Below are 12986 nucleotides of genomic sequence, written 5' to 3'. Positions count from 1 at the left end.
ATCAGATTGTAAGAAATCTCTTACTGCTTGTCATTTTGACATGGTTGTAGAGTGGCCTAGGGTTCCAATTGGTTGACTGTACGCGGGTCTATCGCCTAGTGTTTAGTGCGGGTTCAAAAACTAGTGCTGAATTAGATCCATCTTCACGTGTATAACATTTATCTTAGTATCCTAGTTACATTATTTTGAAAGTGTGTGCGCGACATAGGTCGTAGATTACGGCAAAATGGAAAGGGCCTCCGCTCTGAATCGTTTTTGGTGCAAAAGTTATCCACAACCATCGAAAAAGGGTAACGCCATAAGTATTATGGGTACGTTTGTACCAGAAACAATAAAGGAGCCGGGTTTAACCCCTTGTATGCGGCCTGTCAATTTTGATCATAGAAAAAAGACCTTGACATTTAAAACAATACATTAACATTTCCACGCACGGGTCCGCGTCAAAGCATGATGATGATGATGATGATGTATTCCTGTTATCCCTCACTAGGGACATAGGGCTCTCAGAAGAATCTTCCACTTTTCACGATCCTGGGCGACTGCTTCCAAATCCTTCCAGCCTAGTCCACTTGCGCCAGCCTCCTTTTCCACTGACCGCCTCCACGTGGTACAAGGCCGTCCCGACCGTCTACTGCCAGGTGATTGCCAGCAGAGACCCTGTTTGGACAGGTGGTTATCTGCTCTGCGTAGCACGTGCCCTATCCATCGCCACTTCCGTGCGCGTATTTCCTGGCCTACGGGCTTTTGTCCCGTCAGCTGCCACAATCTAGCGTTTGAAATAGTTGTCGGCCAGTAAATACCCAAGATGCGCCGGAGACACTTGTTAATAAACACCTGCAACCGATTGGTGATGTCCTTCCTCACAAGCCATGTTTCGCAACCGTACAAGAGGACCGACTTGACGTTAGAGTTGAACATTCTAATTTTAGTACCACGAGTTATTACGGTGGACGTCCAAACAGGCTTCAGCTGGGCATACGCTGCTCTCGCTTTGTTGATGCGCGTCTCAACATCGCTCTCCGCTCCCCCTGAAGGATCGACCACGCTCCCTAGGTACGTAAAACGATTGACCTGTTCCACTGCTTCACCCCTTATATTTATTGGAGCTGCATCCAAGGTATTAAGACGCATGTCCTTCGTCTTCGAACAATTTATGCGTAAGCCTTCTTCTGCAGCGAAACGGGTAAGGTCATCGGTCTTGGACTGAAGGTGTTCGCGTGATGTTGCGAAAAGACATAGGTCGTCGGCAAAATCAATGTCTTCGAGGCTTTTTCCATTGACCCATGGCAGCCCTCTGATCTCTTGGCTCGTTACTCTGCGCATCACGTCATCCAAAACAAAGCGTCAAAGCATACGAGGGGTTAATTAACAGTTAGTTTATTTGTAAATATTTATCTTAAGTTACTTTTAATGAAATTGTAGTATTTGTATGTAGAGGTATATTGTAAATAAATAAATCCAGTCAAAAAAAATATTAACTCAAAAAAAACTCACGCAGCTTTTCACTATAATATCTAATAAAATAAACAAGTCAATCAGCGTATTTATAGGGAACAGTATTTTTCGTTGCCCCGCTAAACTGCCGCCTGTGAAATATAAAATACCAATAATTAACTTCTTGTTATAATTGACTTCTTGGTAATATCATAGATCAAATAGAAGAAGATCATACCATCCTTTACATTAAAATGCGACCGCCTAGGCGCATACACTACACCACACATAGATGGCGCCACAAAAAATGCCTTGTTGCCATCGATTATTTGTAGTTTGGCCACAGTATAATAAAGAGTACTATCGTACAGTATGGCCACTCCCGCTCCCCGCTGAAAGTGCCACCCACCCCCTCTCGGTTACCTCACAGTTACCACCTGTCAGAAACGCGAACAGTCGACCTGTCATATTTCACTCATACAAGCATGGTACGCGTTCACCTACACGAGCTTAGCCTGTGTGCTAGGAACGCGCCTCTTTCATATATTTGATCGTCAGTGTCCGAGGTGTTGTTTGGCGTTAAGTCACTTTCGAGCCATAAATCCTGCATAAATCTACGTCAAAAGTGACACTTAATGATATCAAAGACATATATAACTCCGTATAGACAGATAAAGTCTAAGAAAAAAACGTACCTCGGTGCCATACAGAAAAAGGTACGGTGGCCTAGATGGCATTACACCTTTGGGGTACGCTCAGCTAGATGGCGCTAATATTAATATTTGTCATTTTAACACATATCGAGCTAAGAATATGGACCAAATTGTCAAAACTGAGGTTCAAAAGTTTTAAGCCTGTGTCAAGAGATGGCAGTATATGCACTGTGATTACACATTTTACTTCGACAGTAACTCTCTTTATACTCTATCCTCTTTGATGATATCTACAGGTATAATCAAAAGCTACAAGACATTTTTGTGTGGCGCCATCTATGTGTGGTGTAGTGTATGCGCGTTTTAGGCGGTCGCTTTTTAATGTATGGGATGGTATGATCTTCTTATATTTAATCTATGGTAATATTGCGTACAGCAAATAGATAAGAAGCGCTAAAAAACCTGCATAAATCTATTTTCAACTGTAACCACATACAACTGTCCCAGCACAATGTGGTCATGCTAGTTTATGTTGTAGGTCTGTAGTTGTCGTGATTTAACCAAATACTATGTAAACTCTACGAGTTAATACGTGCAGCTTGGTGCCAAAGTTGGCAACATGCGATACTAGCGCCCCTAGCGGCATGAGTTGATCAAAATAGTTTAGTTCATACAGTATAAAATTAAAAAAAGTCACACATTCTTATTTTTTGTTTTATTCCGTCTAAAAATGTTAAAGTAGATCAAGTAATCGCATTTTCTATTTTAATTTACTAAAATAAAAGTCTGACAAACTACTTTGAACAACTCGTACCGCTAGATGGCGCTAGTAAAATTGTTGCCGCTCCATTGTATGGGAAACGTCAGAAGCTGCACGTATTAACTCTAGAGTTTATATAGTATTTGATTTAACCATACTATATTAGTCGTAATGCGTTCACACTAACGCGGACCTTGTACAGAGTAACATAAATGATGTATTGTAGTTTGTAGTAGATAGTAAAAGGGGGCGCCATCGCCATCATGCACTTTTCGTAGCTGTCACATTTTTGACCTAAAATGCTTAAACATAAGCAACCGTTTTGTTTAATTTAATTTTGACGAATCGATAAGCTTTGCAACAAGTAACTTAAATACTATAGAGTAAATATATTCTTGTATAACACGCAGTTAGCTTTTCCTTCTAATGAGATTTCCAGGAATAATTCCAAAGGGATTTGTTTTATTTTAATGGAATAAAGTATATCCGCTAAATTCAGAACCGGGTTGTTGAAACAATCAGAGCTGAGAAAGTTGGCTATGAGCGATTTTTTAACCCCCGACGCAAAAACGAAGGGGTGCTATATCTTATCTTATCTTTAAATCTGCGGGGGCCCTTCCGGATACACTTCGACCCATCGGGATCTTTTGTGCAATTACCCCCTTCGATCCTAAGATCCTTCAGCTATTCAGGAGCTTCTCGACCATCTCTACGTATCGGATGATGAGGCTCATGGATAGCTCTCTGAAGTCCTTTGGTGCTAGGTAGCCTGCTCCAAAGTTCCTCATTCTTTGTCTGGCGAGGGCGCTATAAGTTTGACGTGTCTGTCTGTGTGTGTCTGTCTGTGACATCGTAGCTCCCGAACGGATGAACTTTTTTCTGAATGTCTGAAAGCTGAGTTAGTCGGGGGTGTTCTTAGCCATGTTTTATGAAAATTGGCCTACTATGTCGCGGTCGGATTTTTTTTTGTAAGAAGATCAGAAGTTAGCATTATTACTTGTAGCATCAACAAGAACGTTATAAATGTCATTTAGACCCAGATTTTTGAACATTGTTGTTTGGAATTGTACGTCCTTGTTTAATGTCATTGGCATGCTATGATAAAAAAAAAATAGTTGTGACCGCGTTTTACACTTTAAATTTAATGTTTAATTCGGTATGGCCCTGACGGAAGATCAGCGTTGGCCACCCAGGCTAACACCATGCAGAGTCAGGACCATCTTCATGGCAATTATGTGTACCTACTTACCTTTTTGTGATGTTATGTGTGTAAATAATTCTCTGTTGTTGATCTGTATTTGTGTGTGTCTTTTTTAACCGTCGCCTCAAATCTCTCAAGAAGGACGGTTCTCAAGTCGTCTGTATGTTTTTTTATTTTATTTTTTATGTTTGTTCCTCGATATCTCCGTCGTTACTGGACCGATTTTGAAAATTGTTTTTTTGATTGAATGTATATGCAAACAGATTGGTCCCATTTTTCTCAGAACCCAGTTCTGATGATGAGATCCTGAAGAAATCGAGGGAACTTCTCGAATCTGAAAGGCATACAACGTAATGCTGTTCAGTGGTAGGTGCGTCACGGGCGCGAGTATTCAGTGTCCAATACCAATGAACGATAAGTGTAGGTTTTTAGGTTTTACACTTGACCCTAACTTAAATTGGAAACACCACGTGGACTCGCTGTGTGGCAGGCTTGGTAGTGCAGTGTTTGCACTACGTAAGCTCAAGCCGTTGATTTCCCGTGATGCCTTAAGGCAGGTGTACTTCTCACATTTCCACTCGCTTATGGCTTATGGTGTGATTCTGTGGGGAAACTCGACTGATGCTGAGAGAGTGTTACGCATGCAAAAACGGGCGCTGAGAGCTATGCTTGGCCTCAATCAGAGGCAGTCCTGCAGAACCTTGTTTTCAGAACACCAAATAATGACACACTACTCTCAGTATCTTTATGAGGTAATAATGTATACGCGAAGAAACCTGGGACAGTTTAGGCGAGTGGAAGTGAAGGGAAAGTGCCTTCGAAGCACGGGAAAACTTCGTACAGTGCCGCGTCGCACAGCACTACAAGCAAAAAACGCACGAGTCATAGGGCCCACCTATTATGAGCACCTACCCGCTGACATAAAAAATGAAAAAAATGAGGAAAGGTTCGGACGAAGACTGAAGAACCTTCTGTTGGAAAAGGAACTATACTCAGTAAAAGAATACATGCAAATAATAAAATAAATTATGGACGATTTTTCTTAGACATTAATTATTTTCTATTATAATTTTAATATTGACATTGATATGTACTAATTATAGTACTACAACTTTACTCTTACATTTCCGTAATTTATTTTTTATTATTTCTCATTATTCATTATTCATTATTCTATATTGTATTATTGACATTGGATATTTTTGATTTGTACTATGTAGTACTAAACCTGTATTTATTTTATTTTTACCAATATGACATTTTAATATTTTTTTGTTCACACTGCTTTTTTCCAATTTTATTTGTAATTCTAATTTTATTATTTCTTTTGTAACGATCGTTATATGAATAGTAATATAAGCTGAAATGTAAATTTTAATTGTGTGAAATTTGTATAAACGAGATAAATAAACTAAACTAAACTAAACTAACTAAACATATGGTGATTTTTGTGTTTTTAAAGGAACAGCATGCATTTAGGTACGAAACAGTAACATTTGGTGCAGTGGAACTGCTGATGATGGCCAGAACGGAACTCCTCAAATCTGAACGGCACGCTTATAGTGACTTTGGTTTTTTATAAGAACAGCATGCACTTTCGTCCAGAACAGTGACATTTGGTGCAGTGAAATTGCTGATGATGGTCAGAACCGAACTCCTCAAATCTGAACGGCACGCTTATAGTGACTTTGGTATTTTTATAAGAACAGCATGCACTTACGTCCAGAACAGTGATATTTGGTGCAGTGGAACTGCTGATGATGGTCAGAACCGAACTCTTCAAATCTGAACGGCACTGTCATAGTGACTTTTGTATTTTTATAAGAACAGCATGCATTTAAGTTCAGAACAGTGACATTTATTTAGTTATATTTGTTAAGCATATTGAGTTTTCAAGTCAAATTTTGTCAAGATTTGATTTCTTATAATCGGATTCATGAGGAATTGAGGAAACTCCTCAAACCTTAACGTTATACGTATATTCATTTGTGTTGCCATCAAATAATTAAAGCATTAAAAGCAGTTTTAAAAAATACCTACACATTTCTACATAATCCAACATTCGCAAAGTAGCTTTCACCAGAAACCCAAAGGCGGCGGTTTTTTTTTCTTAAATAAAAAATATTTTTGTATTATTTTGCCATGAATAAAAAATATTTCTATTTCTTATTAAATTTACCTTGCAGAGCAGAGACGATGATGTTTGCAGCCACCAAGAAGGCGCGCAACGCCATCCAGTACTTCGTGAACCTGAAAAAAAAATCAGTTTTACTATTCTTGCCTACGGCTACTATAGCACGATAAATCCCTATTGACAACGTTTCAAAATTTCCAATGTTCCTAAATCGAAAACCATTTCGAGATATAAGCCTGTAGATCACAAAAATATATTTTTTCCTTATTTTAAGTAAAAAAATCTAAAAAAATAGTTAGGCGGTCGCATTTTAATGTATGGGATGATTTATGATCTTCTTATATTTAATCTATGATACAGTCCAGACACAGTTACCACTTTTGTCTTTTAATTCACAGAAATTGCGAGATTTTTTCAAAGTAGTGATCATATACAGAGAAGGCAATATTTTAATAATACGAAAACGGAACGATCCAGGCCTGCAATGTTAGAAACGCTTACGCTCAATATCGTTATCTTAGCTACGAGTAGCTGGCTTTGTCGCGCCAATAAGGGAGAGCGATAGAGAAGACCTATGCTAATTAAATATGGGTATAAGTAATAGTGACGTTGGATCGGTAACGTGGAGACTATAAAATCGTCACCATAGCAACGAGAGCCAAGAGAAAGTGGAGTCTAACTCATTAAAAAATAATTAGGTCCTTACTTAGATCCTGGATGTCTCCAGTTAGCTTTAGATATTCCTTTAGTTTGTTTTAACAATTTTTCCTTCTCTTTAGAGGGTTTTGAGATTTCATTCCAACTGTCCTAAAAAAAAAACATTAAAATAAAATAAATAAACCATAACAACAATAAAACATTAACAACCTAATTTACAGATGTACTGCAAATACCACATCTCGGACACTGGCGATCAGATATATTAAAGAGGCGCGTTCCTAGCACATATTCTAAGATCGTGTAGGTGAACGCGTACCATGATTGTATGAGTGAGATATGACAGGTTAACTGTTCGCGATTTTGACGGGCGGTAACTGTGAGATAGCATTATTATACTGTGACAATACCAAGGGCAATCTTTTCGCACTATATACATCTGTAAAGGTTAATGAATACGTACCACCCTCCTGATAGCCTTCTGTGCTTTCAGCAGGTCATTGAACAACCCCTTAAACTTTTCCGTGCACGACCGAATGTGCTGCCTTTCCAATGGGTATTGGCTTATGATGCGGAAAAAATCCACCGTACTAATGCATAGCATCTAAAAATATGAGAGTTATTCATGAAAAACCTGATGAAAACAAACAAAGAGAGATTTTTTAATTAGTGAAATAACTAACACAGCATTAGATTAAGAACCAAGGCACCGTGAAACTACAATTAAATAATAGGGAACTTGACTGTAGTTAAAATAAAATATTTTATACCATGCACGAGATAAAGCATTAGATAACTATAAGAAATACATGGACAGAAGTTAGTTTTAAATCCAATTTCTGTTTGATAAGTCAGGTAGAAATATATAAAGTAACTGAGTTGACCTGGACGTCACTCAATTCGATTTCATATATATTCCATATTAGCAAGTCGTTCAAATTCGTTTTGACAGTTCGTAAAAAGAAGCTGATTTGACTAGGAGGCAAGTAGCCTATATCCGTGTATAAGATAAATACAAAAAAGTAAATAAAATAAAAAATGGATCAGAGAACAATATTAAAATTAAACAATTGATTTGGGCAATGACATCTTCTCAGCTCAGCTCAGATCATAATTCTTATCTTGATATATTGTGTTGAAATGTCAAATATTAATTTCTTTATGGTTCTGAGCAAGGACCATTTAATACTAGACTGATATAGCCCATACAAAAAAGCGTACCCCTGAAAAAAGCTTAGTTTTTGCTTTAAAACTAGATGGCGTTGTTTCGTAACCCGGGAGTGGAAAAAAACATATTTTCACACATATTTTTACTTGTTTTTATATTATACTATGAATAACTATCAAAAAACTTTATTTTAATATCAAAATATTGGCTCGAAACACAATTTTTACAAATTATATTTTTTGGTCGGCCTCGACGTAGTTGTGATCGCTTCGCTGGCTAAGTTTGTTCGCATGTTGTCTAATTATTGCCAAATAAAATGACTAGATGACGTTGGTGGACTAGGAAAATGTCACATCCGTTTCGTTGTTCATTAATATAATATACTTTGTGATAATAAACCTATATGTTGAGCTCAAATACGTTCAACAAAACGCAATCATTGTGCCAACAGATGTGACATCTGACATCCATGTCACATCACAAATGTCATTGTATGATTTATTGAATATTCATAATATATTATGGATATTAAATATTTTAGAATCGCAGCAGCAATGCGAGTAGAGATACAGAATTAATAACTGTATAAATTAATAATTGTATGACCAATGACCTCATACATAAAATTACCAGTTTAGGTGACAGAAGGCGAATCCAATTTGTAAACATTAAATGTGCTAAGGAAAAGAATCTTTCCGATTTTCAACGGGACACGGCTGAGGGGGCGAGCTGGTTTCGACTGCGCCCATGCATCTCAATTGTCCAGAAAGTTCATTCGAAGATCATTTTGCTTATAATAATCTGAGTAATCACTATTTCAGCTAACATGTAGAGAGACTTGCTAGCTTCGTCGGTCAGGATTCGTCTTGGACACAACGCGGATAGTTAGATTAGTTAGGCCTCCAGGTGTGGCATTTTGGATTACGTTTTTATAATAAATTAATGATAGTTTGTATTGTTTTGGTAATATATTTTCTACTCGTATACTACTCGTTTGGTACTCGTATAAACCTAAACTGAGATAATAAATGAATAAAAGGAAATAATTAGTGAAACTCTGACATAAGTAATAATTAATGAGACTAAATGCGTTTTCACATCATCCGATCCGATATCGGATGTAGGACTGATACCCCATACATTACAGGCGCTATCTTGGATTTTTTCCATTTAAATCCTTCCGACATCCGATATCGGATCGGATAATGTGAAAACGGACTAAGACAATAGATACCTTGTTAGTGTTATATACCTATGCCTATGTATATCCCACCAAAAACATTCTGTAAAAAATAGCCGTCTCGATGGAGCTGCTTGTTTATCTCTAAAAAGTAATGAAATCTACATAAAGTTCCTTACTGCGATTTCTTTATTATTATAGTTAACTAGCCTTTGCCCGCGGCTTCGCTCGCGTTAAATTCGAAAATCTCTCCACAAACTTCCATCCTCCATTCTAAGGAAGTGGGGGGATATAAAAAGAGACAAAAAGTAGCCTATGTCACTTTCCATCCCTTCAACTATCTCCACTTAAAAAATCACGTCAATACGTCGCTCCGTTTTGCCGTGAAAGATGGACAAACAAACAGACACACACACTTTCCCATTTATAATCAATATTAGTATGGATGTTGTGTGACTTGGCCGTTGAAGTGTAGCGGTGCTGGTGACAGATCGGTGCAATGGTGTCATGGAGCACCTGGTTATAAACTTCTTTATACCCTTGTGTATAAAGAAGTTTATAAGTTTCATATTCGATGGTCCGAGCTAAGGTTCGTAAAGCCATGAAGCCGAGCTGATGATCATTGTCGCTAAACGCCGATCGAAACGCAGTCTGAAGTGGGTGATAAACGTACGATACGAGCAGGTATGCGTACTTATGGCTCGACGACCTTTTTCGATTGTGTGTCAGTGTCACCGTAAGTACGCGTAAAAACCGCCGCGCATAGTAGTCGACCATCCAACGCGTACTTGCTCGTACGCCTATCACCCACTTGACGTCGCGCCAACACTTTATGGAAAAAGCGGGTTTTCGACAACTACCAATAAGATTTTAGAAAAATCTTCAATAATACTCAACTGTTTCGGTCGCACTCGTTCAGATATAGGATAGGATTGGTATGAGCGAGACGGCCAGGAGATTGATTGTCAACATGATATCTATCATAAACACCGTTCGAAATGGCCTCATTAAAATCTAAATTTTAAATATATTGAAAGTAATATTACTAATCATTGACGTCACGCTCAAAATGAAAGAGATAGAAAATTTGACAGTATGGTACTCTTTTGCATGATTGTCATAATCAAAATAAGAACGATGGCTTGCGTTGTAAACAGGGACTGAAACATGACACGGGCCCCTAGCGTCATCTATATACTTTTCACTGTATCACTTGTAATGCCGTTGAACTACCGCGTGCGTATTTAAAAAAAAAACGACATTTTTATTCAAATGACACTCTAAGTGACATCTAGCGACGTAGATTTACGGCTGCCAACGGGGTACGGTATTTAGTATGGACTCTGCTGGTCCTTTATAATCGTCCTTGGTTCTGAGGTACAGGTCGATTCACGAAAGCTGGCACGAATGAAATGAACGAAACTTTGATTGTGTGAGTGACACCTGTATTGGTATACAGTCGTAACTGTCAAGAGCCACCATTTTATTGGTTAATCTGTCACACACATGCATATTTTCATTCAAACATTCGTTCCATTCGTGCCAGCTCTTGTGAATTGACCTATACGTGTTTTCTTAGAATCTGTCTTTACACAGTCATGCCTTTGGTATTACATACCTCACATTCCGTCAACGACGTGCATGTCACCATTGATGCCTTCCCAAAAAACACGGCCGAGCACGAAACCAGTCTCTCGTCGGGCCCGTAGATTGTCTCGGCGACCACTCCTGCGTCCGTCTGGTACTCTTTTACTATCACTCCCTGGTGACAAGTTTATTCATTAACATTTTTGGATGAAGCAAAAATGTCTACTTCATTTTTATTATTAATATATATGGAATGTATGAACGCAAGGGATGTACCTACTGTCTACAAGAAGACTAGTTTTATTATATTTTTCACAAAACTGTGTACTTTTGAGCTGTATTTGAGGAAATCGGTACGGCAAAGCTGAACCGTTTAGCAAATAAATTGTTCCAGAAGTGTATCTAGTAAATTCAATAACAGAATGTAGTAAGTGATCAGAACAAGCAGAAAGATACTTACATTAACAAGCCAGCAGACATCCTTCACTGTCACACCTGTTAACAATATTGTCGAGTTTTTTGGTAAAATTGTGAACTTGGCAATATGTGCAAGTTCCTTTATGAGAGCAGGATTGGCCTTGTCGAAAGCCTTACACATCATTATGGTTTTGGTAGCGATCTCACCGTGCGCCTTCCAGTAAATATCATAAGGTTCATGTCGCAGCAGGGTTGTATCGGTCATCTCTAAATTCTTGTTGTGTCTCCAGTGACACAGTACGTACTTGACCAGGCGATTCCACAGGTGCGGATGAACATTTTGTCGGTTAAATCTATTCTTCAAGTGAATCGCAACAAACAAGAAATTTGAAGTGTTTATGTGTCTTAAATAATTTACTGCTATCAAACGCCCGGAGCAGTATGTTGCTATTATCAAGCTCAGGTAATCTATAATTACTCTGGTCCCCAGCTCTTCGAGCGAAATAGGCCATGCTTTAATATACAAATCCTTAAAGACCCATGTTAAACAACCGGTAAACATGTGAAAAGGTGTTGGGTCACAGTCGATATCATATCTACAAAGTGATTTACCAAAAAAGTACCGCATACGTAATTTTGGTGTAATTTTTGTAAGCGCGAATACAAAGAAACCACATACATAATGGAACGATGTATAAAGGCACATAGGTGTATAAACAACTAGGCTTGGGTCATAATTGACATCCGTAATAGTGTCGTCCATGAAAAATACTAAATAAACTTTGATCAGCCTATTAAACTGACATATTGAGTATAGTTCAGGTTTTCCTATAATAACGACGACATCCTCCAACCAAATAGTTGCCAGAAGGTTAAGAATGAATTTCCAACTCTTGCAGCGCTTGAACATTACTGACGCAAAGTTGGATAACAAGTGGCCTTGTTCCTCTATGGCCGTCAATAAACACAAACAAACGTCAGCAATGTATATCAAATTTGTCCATGCTTGGAATTGAAGAAAATAATCCGGCTTTTTAGTCAAAGGCAAGTGTGGGGGATACAGGATTAAAACAAGAGTAACCGTGACACGAACGATTTGATTCCAAATTCTTATGAAATTAGAATCGGGCACGAGTATCCATGGAAACTGGCAGTTAGCGAACATGGACTGCCTTTGCAATTGTACATCAGGACATAAGACCAGTTGGCCGATATATTTGGAACAGTGATAAACCGCCTCCTCGGGGGGTATTACAATATTTAAATCAGACTTTTTCGTAGCAGTTTTCCATTTTGAAATGGCTTCATGTAATTCCCACCAGCGTCGTTTGATCCAAGCAATGCCCTCATCTTCTGCTCTATCTAGTCCCCTCACGTGCTGCTTACAGGCATGAAGTGTCCTAGCATGGTGTATTTTACTCTTTATGAGTTCCATGATTTTTCTACGGTCGTCTGGAAACTTGGTCAAAGCCTTCAAAATGTCATTCCGAGTAAAGAAATATATTTCGCAGTAAGTCAAGCAGCGGATGATTACAGTTTTTGAAGCCATTGGAGGTAAGAAGAAATTAATGTCTCCAAATATTGTTCCTCCCGACACGGAAAGCAAAGAGGTGGTGCCATCCTCTGCAGATATGAATTGAACTATTCCAGATTTGAGATAGAACAAATGAGAGCGAGAGTGAGGGCTCGCAAAAAAAACTTCTGTTGCTAATTTGAATTCCAGGTGTGTCACATCGCAAAGCCAGTGAACGAAAGGCAAAGAAACGCGCCTCAACGTGGGACTGTGGTGGAAAAT

At 38.4% G+C, this 12986-nt stretch overlaps 1 protein-coding gene across 1 annotated transcript in view; it reads right to left on the bottom strand.

Moving 5' to 3' along the window:
* LOC125230706 overlaps nucleotides 1-10878 on the bottom strand; it is a 40891-nt gene extending 30013 nt beyond the window's left edge. The window contains exons 1-5 of the mRNA XM_048135963.1: nucleotides 10806-10878; nucleotides 7303-7443; nucleotides 6889-6989; nucleotides 6228-6298; nucleotides 1495-1586 (exon numbers count right to left, since the gene is read on the bottom strand). Coding sequence (XP_047991920.1) covers nucleotides 1495-1586; nucleotides 6228-6298; nucleotides 6889-6989; nucleotides 7303-7443; nucleotides 10806-10838 — 438 coding nt within the window. The 5' untranslated portion in view covers nucleotides 10839-10878. The remainder of the gene's footprint in view (nucleotides 1-1494; nucleotides 1587-6227; nucleotides 6299-6888; nucleotides 6990-7302; nucleotides 7444-10805) is intronic.
* Between the last annotated feature and the right edge of the window lie 2108 nt (nucleotides 10879-12986).

This window comes from Leguminivora glycinivorella, chromosome 10 (genome assembly GCF_023078275.1).
Source record: "Leguminivora glycinivorella isolate SPB_JAAS2020 chromosome 10, LegGlyc_1.1, whole genome shotgun sequence".
Taxonomy (NCBI): Eukaryota; Metazoa; Arthropoda; class Insecta; order Lepidoptera; family Tortricidae; genus Leguminivora; species Leguminivora glycinivorella.
The sequence above is the reverse complement of the archived record's forward strand: the minus strand, read 5'-3'. Positions and strand labels throughout refer to the sequence as shown.